Source organism: Saccopteryx bilineata, chromosome 4 (genome assembly GCF_036850765.1).
Source record: "Saccopteryx bilineata isolate mSacBil1 chromosome 4, mSacBil1_pri_phased_curated, whole genome shotgun sequence".
Classification (NCBI taxonomy): Eukaryota; Metazoa; Chordata; class Mammalia; order Chiroptera; family Emballonuridae; genus Saccopteryx; species Saccopteryx bilineata.
Window position 1 is genome coordinate 75889776 of NC_089493.1, and position 13816 is coordinate 75903591.

General features: G+C 39.1%; 1 protein-coding gene across 2 annotated transcripts in view; it reads right to left on the reverse strand.

Annotated features, from left to right (window-relative positions):
* The window catches only part of SLC28A2 (solute carrier family 28 member 2), a 51800-nt gene that overhangs the window by 30560 nt on the left and 7424 nt on the right, over positions 1 to 13816 (reverse strand). For both annotated transcript variants that reach the window (XR_010731308.1, XM_066276895.1), the window contains exons 4-9: positions 9457 to 9548; positions 8193 to 8376; positions 5639 to 5780; positions 1730 to 1843; positions 1295 to 1372; positions 107 to 187 (exon numbers count right to left, since the gene is read on the reverse strand). Coding sequence is in view for 1 of the 2 variants with exons in the window: in XM_066276895.1 (XP_066132992.1) it covers positions 107 to 187; positions 1295 to 1372; positions 1730 to 1843; positions 5639 to 5780; positions 8193 to 8376; positions 9457 to 9548 (691 nt within the window). In the remaining variant the exon portion in view is untranslated. The remainder of the gene's footprint in view (positions 1 to 106; positions 188 to 1294; positions 1373 to 1729; positions 1844 to 5638; positions 5781 to 8192; positions 8377 to 9456; positions 9549 to 13816) is intronic.

The window sequence follows — 13816 nt, forward strand, 5'->3', positions numbered from 1 at the left end:
AACATCTAGACATATGAGCATTTTTTCAAAGTAAATGTCACTTTCATGCTTCTTCACAGATTATAAGATGAAAGCACCTCCTGAATGGGGTGGGAGAATGACTCACCTTCTGAACTACCCACTGCACAAGGCCCAGGTAGTAGAGAATGGACATCACGCATCCAAAGAAAATGATGATTGGTAAGGCCTGTAATGAGAATGACATGCAACTAATGAGATATTATAATAGTCCTCCCTTATCCATAGTTTCACTTTCTCTGGTTTCTGCTAACCACAGTTAACTGGTCAGAAAATATGTAAGGTATACAATTCATCGGTTTTAAATTGTGCACCACTATGAGTAGCATGATGATGCTTTGTGCTATCTTGCTCTGTCCAGCCTCAGACATGAATCATCCCCTTGTCTACTATATACAATACTTGTTATACATTATCTACCTTCCCATTAGTCACTTAGTAGCTGGCTAAGTTATCAGGTCAACTGTTAGTATCTAAGTGCATGTGTTTGAGTAACCCTTATTTTACTTAGGACCCCAAAGCACAAGACTAGTGATGCTGGAAATCTGGATATGCCAAAGAGAATCCATAAAGTGCTTCCTTTAAGAGAAAAAGTGGACATTATTAACTTAATAAGAAAAGAAAAAAATCATATGCTGAGGTCATTAATATGTATGATAAGAACAAATCTTCTATCTGTGAAATTGCCTAATTTATAAATTAAACTTTATCAAAGGTATATATGTATAGAGAAAAAAAGTGGGATATATAGAATTTGGTACTATCTGAAGTTTCAGGCTTCCACTGGCGGTCTTGGAATGTATGTATCCCTTGCAGGTAATGGGGGACTACCGTAAGAATGTGCTCACGTATGCCATAAATTGACTGTGTTTCAGGCCTCTAAATTAAGTTCTCAGCTTTCCAAGAGCAGCTGATACAGTGGATATTTAAAAAATAAGCTAGTTTAGGAATAAATTATAAATATATCACATATCTATTATCCCATTAGTACTAAGCCACAAGAAGATGTTTTCTGAGCCTTTCTCCCTTACTCCTATTTTATTGCAACTTCAGTATGGTAATAATCAATGGGCAAGAGATTGGTGCTGTTCCTTCTACAGATGGGATCAAATCCTCTTCTTAGGGTCAAATTGGTATATAGATTAGCCATATATATATATATATATATATATATATATATATATGGTATATATATCTCTTGGACATACATTTTCATCCTCTGCTTAACACCTCTCCCCACACTGACCCTCATTCTTGCCTAAAACACAGACATGACCTGAAAAGCAAAGGCACTCTTGATCAGCATATCCCCAAAGACAAAGCTGGAGCCAGCTACAGTGTAGTTCAGGAAAATCTGAAAGAAAAGAGAGAGAGAGTGAACAAGAGTGAAGCCAGGTAGGACACAGAGAAATACTCAATCAGCCTCACGCATGAGTAGGTCCTACTGCCATTACTGAAAGTTACTCTCCTTTAGACAACATGGGGGCAGATTGTATATACACAAGCCACTCACTGAATGACAGAACACTGAGCGGTTCAGTTCTCTTTATTTACATGATTAGCTTTCCCCTAATAGTATGCTCTTTCCTTTCCCACCAGATTCCCCACCACCATCATTAACAAGACATAGTCCAATCTCTGCATATTTCCCCCAAATCTCCTTTTTCTAAGATTCTAAAAGAGCAGAGCCCTCACCTTCAGTTTCTCATACCTGAACCTGGTTTCCCAGCCATTGAAATGCATTAAATCCAGGATCAGTTCTGATGATCAAGATCCCAAAGACAAACTGAAGACCCAGGCCCCAAAGCACTGCCCTCCAGGACACCTGGGACCAATAAGAACATTTTTCCAATGTGAGTTCTAAACCATACTTGTCCATTATCTGGTTGGGGTTTTAAACATGGCTAAATGTACTCTGGGTGAAACTAATCTAAGATGTTAACAGGAAATCTGGGGTAGGGTGGAGTAGTGAACAGAGGAAACAGCAATAATATATTAAAAAGGCGACATATGTCCATATATTTTTTAAAACTGTGCTTACAGGTTAGATGACAGACATGTATACATACATAAATACAAACAGAAGCATCAGAAACCAATACATTAATATTACTATGTGCAATGCAAGCTGCTTCTTTACTATGTTTTATTTTCTCTTTTTCCTTTTTTTCCTTTTGTTCTTTCTTTAACATCGGCCTAGATCCACAAATTTGATATCAAGGCTCATTAATAGATTATATCTACCATTTGAAAATAAGTGATCTAGAGCCTCTGAAAACTTTAAAATTTCTCTTAGGAGCAAAATCATCAATAAAGCAAACTCCAGAGACTGTAAAGAACTTAGTCCTCCCACAGTCAACATCATAGTAAATGAGCAACAACTATAAGTGTTTCCCCTTAAGATCAGGAGCAAGACAGTGATGTCTGCCTTCACCACTCCTCTTCAACATAGTGCTGGAAGTCCTAACCACAGCAACCTGACAAGAAGAAGACTAAAAGGCATCCAAATTGGAAAGGAATAAGTAAAGCTGTCATTATTTGCAGGTGACATAATTCTATAGATCGAGAACCCTATATAATTCACCAAAAAAACCACTAGAACTGATCAATGAATTCAGTAAAGTAGCAAGATACAAAATAAATATCCAGAAATCAGTTACTTTTTTATATACCAATAATGAGCTATCAGAAAGGGAAACTAACAAAGCAACCCCATTCACAACCACTTCAAAAAGACTAAAACACTTAGCCTGACCTGTGATGGTGCTGTGGATAAAGTGTTGACCTGGAATTCTGAAGTCGCCAGTTCAAAACCCCAGGCTTGTCCAGTCAAAACACATACCAGAAGCAACAACTATGGATTAATGCTTCCTGCTTTTCACCCATCATCTTTCTTTCTCTAAAATCAATAAATAAAATCTTTAAAAAAGAAAATACTTAAGAATAAATTTAACCAAGGATATAAAAGACTTGTGCTCAGAAAATTATAAGACAATGAAGAATGAAATTGAAGAAATAAGTAGAAGCATATACTGTATTCATGGATAGGAAGAATTAACATCATTAAAATGTCTATACTACCCAAACCAATCTACAGATTCAGTGCAATGCTTATTAAAATACCAATGAAATATTTCACAGGTATAGCACAAATATTTAAAAATTTATATGGAATTTTCTGACCAGTGTTGGTGCAGTGGAGTGTTGACCTAGGAGGCTCAGGTTTCAGGTTTGAAACCCTGAGGTTGCCAGCTTGAGCATGGGATCACCAGCTTGGCATGCAGACACCAGATCCCAAGGTCATTGGCTTGAGCCCAAGGTCACAGGCTTGAGCAAGGTGTCACTGGCTCAACTTGAGCCCCCTGGTCAAGGCACATATGAGAAGCAATCAATGAACAACTAAAGTGATGCAACTACAAGTTGATGCTTCTCATCTCTCTCCCTTCCTCTCTCTCTCTCTTTCTCAAAAAAAAATTATATGGAACCAAAAAGACCCCATATACTCTCAGCAATATTAAGAAAGAACAACAAAGTTGGAGGTATCACAATACCTGATACCAAACTATAATACAAGGTCATAGTATTCAAAACAGCATGGTACTGGTATAAAAAGAGATATAGATTAATGGAACAGAATAGAGAGCTCAGAAATAAACTAACACCTTTATAATCAGTTAATATTTGACAAAAGAGGCAAGAACATACAATGGAATATACATAGTCTATTCAGAAAATGGTGCAGGGAAAATTGGGCAGATACATGCAAAAAAAATGAAACTGGACCAACTTCTTACATCATACACAAGAATGAATTCAAAATGGATTTAAGACTTGAAACCATACCAATCCTAGAAGAAAACATAGGCAGTAAAATCTCAGACATTTCTTGTAGTAATATTTTTTATGACATATCTTCTCAAGCAAGGGAAACAAAAAAAAAATAAACAAATGGGACTACATCAAACTAAGAAGTTTTTGCACAGCAAAGGAAACCATCAACAAAATAAAAAGACAACCAACTGAATGGGAGAACATATTTGCCACCACATCTGATAAGGGCTTAATAGCCTTAATAAGTAACTTATAAAACAACACCAAATAAACAGTTCAATTAAGAAATGGGCAAAAGACCTGCATAGACACTTCTCCAAAGAAGATATACAGACAACTAATAGACATAAGAAAATATGTCACTAATCATCAGAGAAATGCAAGCTAAAACCACAATGAGATATCACCTCACACCTGTCAAAAAGGCTCTCATTAATAAATGAACAAACAAGTGTTGGAGAGGATGGAGAGAAAAGGGAACCCTCATATACTGTTGGTGGTGCATGCAGATTGGTGCAGCCACTGTAGAAAGCTGCATGGAATTACTTCAAAAAATAAAAAATGGAACTGCCTTATGATCTAGTGATTCCACTTCTGGGAATATATTTGAAAAAACCCAAAACACTAATTCTAAAGAATATATGTACCCCTAGTTCATCACAGCATTATTTACAACTAGCTGTACCCGGCCACGCATTGCTGTGGCTCAGTCTGGTTAAATGGAAAGAAAAGAAAAGAGAAAGCACACGTTTCTAATATGTTTAATTTCACAATGCTTGTGGGTATACAAAATTTTTTGTTGTTCCATTCTCTGTACAGATATAGAGATTGTCTGGCTTGCTGACTCTAGAACACACAACACATAATCGTAAAATATTTAGTATAGCGTGTGTTGCTTTTACGTCCAACAGATGGTGCTGTTTTTCAAAAAAGCATGTTTTTACCTGTCACAGATGTGACATCTATATAATAGTAGGTATATAAAAACACACGTACATTCATATGTATATAAAAACACGTGTGTATTTGAATGCAATGTTTTGTCAAAATTTCAAAGCAATCGGTGAAGAACTTTCAGAGATTTAAGATTTTGAACAAACGAACATTTACATTTTTATATATATAGATAGCCAAGATTTGGAAGAAGCCTGAGTGCCCTCCAGTAGATAAATGGATAAAAAAGCTGTGATACATTTACGTAATGTAATACTACACAGCCATAAAAAAGAAGAAAATACTACCTTCTGCAACACCATGAATGGACCTGGAGAGTATTATGCTAAGTGAAATAAGCCAGTCAGAGAAAGACAAGTACCATATGATTTCACTTATATGTGGAATCTAATGAACAAAATAAACTAACAAACAAATTAGAAACATACTCATAGATACAGAGAACAAACTGTCAGAGGAGATGGGGGTGGGGGGGGCTGGGTGAAAAAGATAAAAGGGATTAAGCAAAAAACAAAACAAAACAAAAAACTCATAGACACAGACAACATGTGGAGATTATCAGAGGGAAAGAGGGGTATGGGGAGGTAGAAGAGAGTAAAGGGGGGGATAAATGGTGATGGAAGGAGACTTGGTTTGGGGTGGTGAACACGCAATACAAAATACAGATAATGTATTATAGAACCGTACACCTGAAACCTATATAATTTTATTAACCAATTTCACCCCAATAAATTTAATTTAAAAACTTTTTTTTAAAAGAACTTAGTTCTATGCTTTTGTGATCAATATTTCACTTTGTATGGCCCTTGGCCCACCCTGCATACCCCAAACTCACTGCACTGTGGTGTTTGGAGCAGGCAAAGAGGATGAGGATGAACATGCAGATTCCTGCAAAGGACACCAGCTGCTCTGGCCTTTGTGCTGTGTCTAGAACCAGCCACAGGATAAGGCCAACCAAGGAGACTCCAACGAACACCCTGAAGAGGGAATGCCAATACCATGTCATCAACTCAATGAAAGATAACAAAAAATTAACCTTACCTTTAAAAAATAGAAGTTCACCCCAAGAGTAAGTGAAATAACTCAATAAATTCAACACAGAGACATATCTTGAGAATCATTCATCTGGTAGTTTCCTAGCAGCTCTCTCTCCAATTCTTACACAGTACTCATAGAATGAAGTCGAAAGAGTCCAACAAAGGACACAAATCATCTGATTTCCTTTCCTCAAACTTCCATATCAAAAAGATGTGACATAAAGACTTGTTCTTTAAGCTTGTTCTAATGAATAACCACAATATTTTTAAAAGGAGAAAAATTATGCATGGTCTTCCCACATGAATCTTCACCAAATTCCCAGCCACTCCAAGGGCAAGAGTACCGGCTAAGCCCGGTGGTGGGATTCAGCTGGTTCGCACTGGTTCAGCAGAACTGATATCTAATTTTGTTGAGTTCAGCAAACCAGTTGTTAAAATGGCACTTGTAATCGAGGTTATCTCTAAGATGGGTAGCTGGGTAGCCGCCCAATGTGAAAATCACAAATTTACATTCCTTACTCTTTTTTTTAATTTAAAAATTTTTTTATTGATTGATTTTTAGATAAAAGGGAGAGAGGAAGAGAGAGAGAGAGAGAAACAGGAAGCATCAACTCATAATAGTTGCTTCCCATATGTGCCTTGACCAGGCAAGCCCAGGGTTTCAAACCGGCGACCTCAGCATTCCAGGTTGACACTTTATCCACTGTGCCACCACAGGTCAGGCCTCCTTACTCCTTTTTAATTTTCATTTGCACAACAGATAAAGAACACAGCTGATGATACAGGATAAAAGTGAAGAAAATTGCAAGTGAGGATGCTAATCAAAAAGCAATATGGAAAAGAAAACATCCTAACAGTTTTATTGTTTTTTGTCGGGTATTATTTAATATTTTTTCACTAATATTTTAAAACTCTTATAAATCTAGTTTTGTGTACCTCTTTTATTGTTCTTATTTAAATATTAAATTCATGAAATAATAATCTACCTTTCAGCATATCATTTTTTATACTTAAAATGGCCATTAGGGCAGAGAACTGGTTTTTTAAATTATTTGAATCCCACCACTGGCTAAGCCACGAATCAACCCTTATGGTCTTATGGTTTCTTGATATACCAAGCATGCTTGATTGATATGCACACTAGTTTCCTGATGTCTGAGTGTTGGGGTCATTTCAGTTCAAAGGGAAAAAAATTAGAGGGGAGAGCACGTATGAAAAGAAAACAGGTGCTCTCTCCCTCTAGGGGGAACACCAGCACCTTTCCGGTCCCCCTCCTCTTCCCTCCGGGAGCCTTACCTTTGCCTTTCTCTCTCCTGAGCTCCAAGGACCCTTCTTCTGCCTCTGTAACATTTCCTGAGCCTATGCAGCCCAGCTGGCTCACGTCTACTACCTCCTAACTTTCAAAATAAACTTTCTCACATAATTTGAGGGGGAAAAAAAAAGAAAAACAAAAAGAGCACAGTCCATTGAGATGCCTCAGGAACAATGACAACAAAATGCATTACAGGTCAGCGTTGAGTTTTGGGGCTGTTCTTACTGTGACCTCTTCTCACTTAACGTTAATAAAATCTGACTTCTAGAATCTATCCTGTTAACGAATAGTGTCATTTTAACTTTGTCTCTTTCGTGTCAAATAAATCAATAATCCTACATTTAGGTTGTAGTCTGGTTGTGTTTCTCCAAACTATTGCTGTTGCAAACATTCTTATCACCTATTTTCTGCATGTCCATTGGAGAATAAGCAGAAAAGAGGACCTCTATAGAGTCTGAAAGTTATTTTGTCCCCCCAAGCCTGTGATCAATGAGCATGTTCATGCTATATAGTTAGTTAGATGAGCTGTGGCTACTGTAGAATCCAGTTCAATATTCACTGAACAGTAAGTCTGCTGGTTAAACTCTAAGGAATTATAAAAGGCACCAGTGGGTGCGGAAAGCCTGGGTAACTGGAAGAAAAGAACAAAACAAAAAGTATCAGGGAACTAAGGGAGACACATATGACCGCCAAACCAAGTTGATAGCTTAATGCAGCTGTGGGCCTCTTTGTTTTGATTACTCCATTGCAGAAGAGTATAGTTTTTCTTATTTCTGTCACAAACCCTGACAATAAACAGAATGAAACTCTTCTTTGAAACTTAACCCTTCCTGCCCCCTAGCAGTGTTGATACACCTGGCTATAAGGAACAGGACTTCAGTTCAGTCAGAGGCCTGTTGCTACCTGCTCTCTGAGCACTGATTCTGAAAAGCATAGTTGAGGGGCTGAGATGCAGCTCAGGAGCTGTCACAGGAGAAAAGGGGAAGCAGACTGGGGTTTGGGACAAGTTTTGGGATATTGAGATGCTTCTCTTAACTCACCATTTCATCCAAAGTTTCAGGCAAGAGTTTTTAAAGGGCTTCAGACATCTTGTTAATTTTCCAACATAGAACCTTTTCAGAAAGCGGTGAGCCAGCTCCAAGAGTACCAAACAGGTGAGGACAAACAAGGCCAGTGCCCTATGAAAATCCAAGATGCAGGCTGCCAGGAAGTAGGCCGCATAAGCTAAGAGGAGAAGGTGCAGAATAAGGATCAGCAAGTCAGAACTCCCCAGAGGCAGATGAAGCTCTGGTCATGAATGTCTGGGACTTAAACCAAGAAAAACCCTCCAGCGATGTTGCCACCCAGCCCCAGACTGAGCTGCAGTTCTCAAGGCTAGGATGCATGGCTGTTTTCTTCTTAAGGATACCCAAGGAGAGTCCAACTTAGTTTGAATACTACATGTTTTCACTTGCCTTTAATGAGCTCCCTTGAGTTTACCCTGGTATCCTTTTTATGTCCCTTGGAGTAGATTTGATCAGTACCCACCATTAGACACTCCAAAGTCATCTTTTCTAAAACTTTTTAATCCTAGGCATTTTAACCTTTCCTCTTGAGCAAAACCACATAAACAAGGATACTACTAGGAAGTATAGCAGGTCCTCGAATGATGTCTTTCATCATAACCTTGATGAGATGTCATAGGAACTTAACTCTTGTTTATGTCAATCAGCCTCTGGTAAGACTGGTTCATTATACATCGTTCCACTTAAAGTGACAGAACCTATTGACAGTGTTAAGTGAGGACTCACTGTATGGCCATACAGTCCCCATAGCTCCTTGACTGACCTCCCAAATGTAATTTTTGTTCTCATTATACCAGCTACCTCTAATACTGACATCAATGTCCCATATATCACTGAAAGTATATTTTAAATAGAGGTTTGCCATTTTAAAAAATATTTTGTATTACTCATATTACTAGAAAACCAGTAAATAAGTAATGTTTATTACAGGTTTCCCTTGTAAAGACTACAAGAACCATGCTGGCATCAAGTCAAGACACTAAAACAGAGAAAAGCCCAGATTCTCTGAATTATTTAAGTGTATCAAACAGTTTTGAAAAATGGTTTATTCTCAGATTTTACTTATTCTTAGTAGTGCAATCTAATAAATATAGTTTACCTAGAAATGTTAAGATCTATACATCAAATAGCCACTTAGATCAGTTTGTGAATAAAGTTGCATCCCATCTAGAAAATCCAAACACAAGGTCACAGTCCTAAAATGATTGTCTCTCATTTCAAGGAATTCCCCACACCTCACCCAAACACAGCAGACCCAGCAGGATCTTCTTGAACAAGCTGGCATGTGTTCTGTAGAAACTTCTTGCCCTGGTGAAAGGTTGTAGGCTCCTCCTGATGAGAACCCAAAAATTAAGACACAAAAGTTATTCCATTTCATTCGTATTGATTCCAGAACTTATTACCTGACCCAAGGAAGAATCTTCTCTTAATGAACGAGGAGTTATTCAAACAGAGGACATTAGATAGTAACCCAGAAATGCCCCAAAAGGGAAAATTGAACCTTACCAATGGGCAGGTCAGAATAACCCTCCCCAACTTAGACTGGCAACATTCTCAGGAATCTCCAACCACAGAAGTAGACATTGGTCACATCAGGAGAGATTCCTGGGACCTACTCCTTTCCTGTTCCCCAGGGACAAGGCATTGCTTGGCTTCCAGATTCAGAAAAGGGCCTTTTCTTCTGTGTGTCAGCTTTGACCATTCCTTCCTAGAAACTACACACATCCATAACTCTGAATAGTCAATCAGGTGTGCGTCGACAGACTGAACGTAAAACAGCAAGATTCCCTGGGTGGGCAGAACCTGAGAAAAGATCCTCAACAGGCAGAACTACTTCAAGTTTTATTTAACAAACATTTATATAGTGCTTTCTATGTGCTGGGCTCTTTCTAAGAACTTCACCAATAATAACTCATTGACTCCTAAGAATTCTGGAGGTGGTTACAATTATCATTCCCATTTTACAGATGTAGAAACTGGAGAACAGAAGTTAAGTACTTTCCCAAGGTCATGGAAGCTGAGGAGTAAAGACAGAATGTTAACTCAGGCAGTCTGGCTTCAGAATCTGAGCTCCTCACCATCATCCTGTGCTGCTCTTTACCTAGATCCCAGGTTTGACTGTCTGCCAGTCCTCAGGACCCTCAGTAAGCTGCAGTCATTTGAGCAAAAAGCTGTAATTTCCACACTTAAAGCCCCAGAGAAGGTAAGCTCAGGAAGAAAGTCCCAGTTGGCCATCATGCTGAGGCAGGACAGCTTAGCCAGGGCTGGGATCAGCCACTACAAATGCTTTATCACTCCTCTCCCCTCCTCTTCCTTTTCTTCCTTATTTCCTTTTCTGCAGGGAGCCCATCCCTGTGTTAGCAAATAGAAGGTATATTATCAGATGTAGGTGGTCTGAGAAAGGTGAAAACTATCTTTATCACCACTTAACTAAATCAACTCAAGAGGATAACTTATGAGCTCAAGAACTCTGCTACCTTTCCACGCTGAATAGAGAAGGTAGAGAGTAAAAAAGCAGTGTCAGTATACCTGAAGGACAACATTATCTTTGGAACATCATTTGCAAAGCACATCAGGGAGTGAATTTAATTTTAACCCCATACTTCCTGTGTGTGCCAGATATATTTGATGTGCTTCTCCAGATCCACTCTCCACCTCGCTCTGTACCCAGAGAGTCTCGCCCTGTGGACTACAGCAATGGACTCCCATTCCCTCCGGCTTAACTAGTTGGGTTTCATTAGGGGAACCCAGCAGGGAATCAGAGTGTAAGAAAAGACTGCGGTCAGCATACTGAGAAGGTCTTCTTTGTCTGATTCTCCTAGGTCCCTTACATCTTGTCCCTTCGGCCTAGGAATAGTAACAGTTTATTGCTGCTAGCCTCAGGTTCTTGTACTGTTCTTTTTTGTGGCCCACTACACCTTACACACTCTTTGTAAATAATCCTTTTCTAATTATCCTAACTTAAGTATGCCATTTGTTTACTGTTGGAGTCCAAACTGATACACTAGATGAAGCTTATATAAAAATATACACAGTTAAATGCTAGTTCAGCAAGGTCTGAAATAAGAGCGGGCAAAATAAGAGCGGGCATGCACTAGTCCAAGAGTAAAATAAATCACCTGTCTGGAAAAGATTTCTGCTATCACCTTTTAATCAGATTTGACCATTTCCTGGGCACTAAAAAGTTCAGTGGGCGCTTCCAGAAATCAATTAAGAACACTCATTTCTATAAAACCTTTTAACAACCTGACCCTAGAATATCCAGCTGGAACTAGAACTCTGGTTTAAAAAATTTAAATTTAAAAAATGGAAAGTTGTGAAGGCCATTCCACATTAAAGGAGAAAATAAGCTTTCTCGCCCTTTTAAATCAATTAAGAAGCAATGCACAGACATGTGAGCAGGTGTTCATGATCCTGGTATTGTGCTTGGCCCAGGATCTTGCTAAAACTACCAAGTTCTTTACATAATGGTACAGTTTGAGGGTTAGTATTATGTTATATCAGGAAGGTGAACTGAGAAGAAATCTATTGGATAGATGGGTGATACTGATACCTCACCTATAACTTGCTGTGAAGTATGTACTCACTGTTAAGTTCTCCTGCTATGTACATGGGAGGCTTTCCAGATATGGACTAACAATAACCCTCTCACTTATATGCTTACTACCTGCAGCCTAAAGTGACAGAGTGAGAAAGAGTAGAGTAAGGATGGTAGATCATTGTAATGTCAGTGGTTGTGGCTAGGCAGGCTCACATTGGATTTGGGCAGAGAGTAGAGGAACCAAGGAGCCGGAAAGCATAGGGCCATTCCTGTTTATTAGAGTCTCATAACTGCAAATGAGCAAACAAGCAGGGGGAAACCACTTCTCATGGCAGCAAGCAAACAAACAGCAAAACGGCCCCTCACAGTGGTGGGCAAGCAATCTGCAATCTTCCCTGAAGGCAAGCACCTGTAGCCTTACATAGACTATATACACATGGCTCCACCAAGTACTCACACACTAATCATGCAAAGTGCAAGCGAACAAGCCTAACAAAGCTATTTTCCCAATAGTCATGCTAGCTGAATATAGTGTAGAGCAGGGGTCCCCAAACTATGGCCGCGGGCCGCATGCTGCCCCGAGGCCATTAATCCGGCCCCCGCCGCACTTCCGGAAGGGGCACCTCTTTCATTGGTGGTCAGTGAGAAGAGCATAGTTCCCATTGAAATAGTGGTCAGTTTGTTGATTTAAATTTACTTGTTCTTTATTTTAAATATTGTATTTGTTCCAGTTTTGTTTTTTAACTTTAAAATAAGATATGTGCAGTGTGCTTAGGGATTTGTTCACAGTTTTTTTTATAGTCCGGCCCTCCAACGGTCTGAGGGACAGTGAACTGGCCCCCTGTGTAAAAAGTTTGGGGACCCCTTGGAGGGCACTATAGGTCAGGCTTAGCAGCAAGAGTGTGCATGCATTTTCTCAGTGACTCTGTCCACAAGATACGAAAACTCTCCTAATCAAGAGAGACAGAGTTATGGAGTGCTCTCTGGAATCTGGGGTACTATCATTTCTCAATTAGAGTGGAAAACTTAAGAAAGCTTTGTGAAAATCCATGTCCAGTGAGTGTTGACATTGTAGTCCTGGGTGAATCTACTACTCTAGCTTCAAGTAAGAACTCAAAGAAAATAAATGAGTCAACCCAGAACCAAATGATGGTCTGAGGAAAAGGCAAGGTCCTCCAGACAGAAGTGACCAAAATCTTTTCAAGGGGTCAAGGGTTTTACCTTAATGATGACATGAAAAGAACTGGTAAGTGGGTACTATACTTGTACCACTTTGCCAAATTCAAAGTTATGTATACAGCTGGTTTCAAACTGGATGGGCAAGGAGAGCTGGGTGGTATTGTATAGGGATTTGAGAATAGTTATCAAAAGTGTCCATGGGAGAAAGGTGACTGAGTCTGAGAATGAAAAGCTTATCAATAAGCCAAAGTAGAAAGCCAAACAGGAGTTGGAAAACCATGGAAGGCAAGAGAAAGGTCTGCCAGGTAGAAGCCAGAAAACTTATTCAATATATTTGGAATCAGAGACTGTGCACCAGGGGATGCCCAGTTCTGAGAGCTATTAGACCAGGAGGAGTGAGAAGAGAACCTAAACCAGAACACAGCCCGGTGCTTAACTGTTGAGTTGTGATGGGTGTATTGTCTTGGAAAGAACTCTTCCTCCACACTGTACCAAATTTCTGCTTGATGTGCCCATTTCAGATAACAGAAAACATCAGATCTTTCTCACACTAACAGTAGAGACCCAATGCCAAAATCCACAAAGACAAGAAGAACCTATGTGATGGGATTTCTAACTAGACTTTCAACACTTCCTCAACTTCTTCCCTCCAGAACTTTATCAGAAAGAGGTAGCGGTGGAGTCTTTCCAGATCAAGTGCTCTCTCCCATTATGGAGAGTCATGACTTCTTTCAATAGCCTTTTGAGGCAGTCCCTTTAGTTTTGTTGTTAGCAAAAATTTCTTCTGGTTTGTAGTATATGGTTAATGCCTATCGTGGACTTCCTGTGCTAATACAATTTGCCCCTATTTATACCTTTTAAAAATGATTTCAATAGGGAT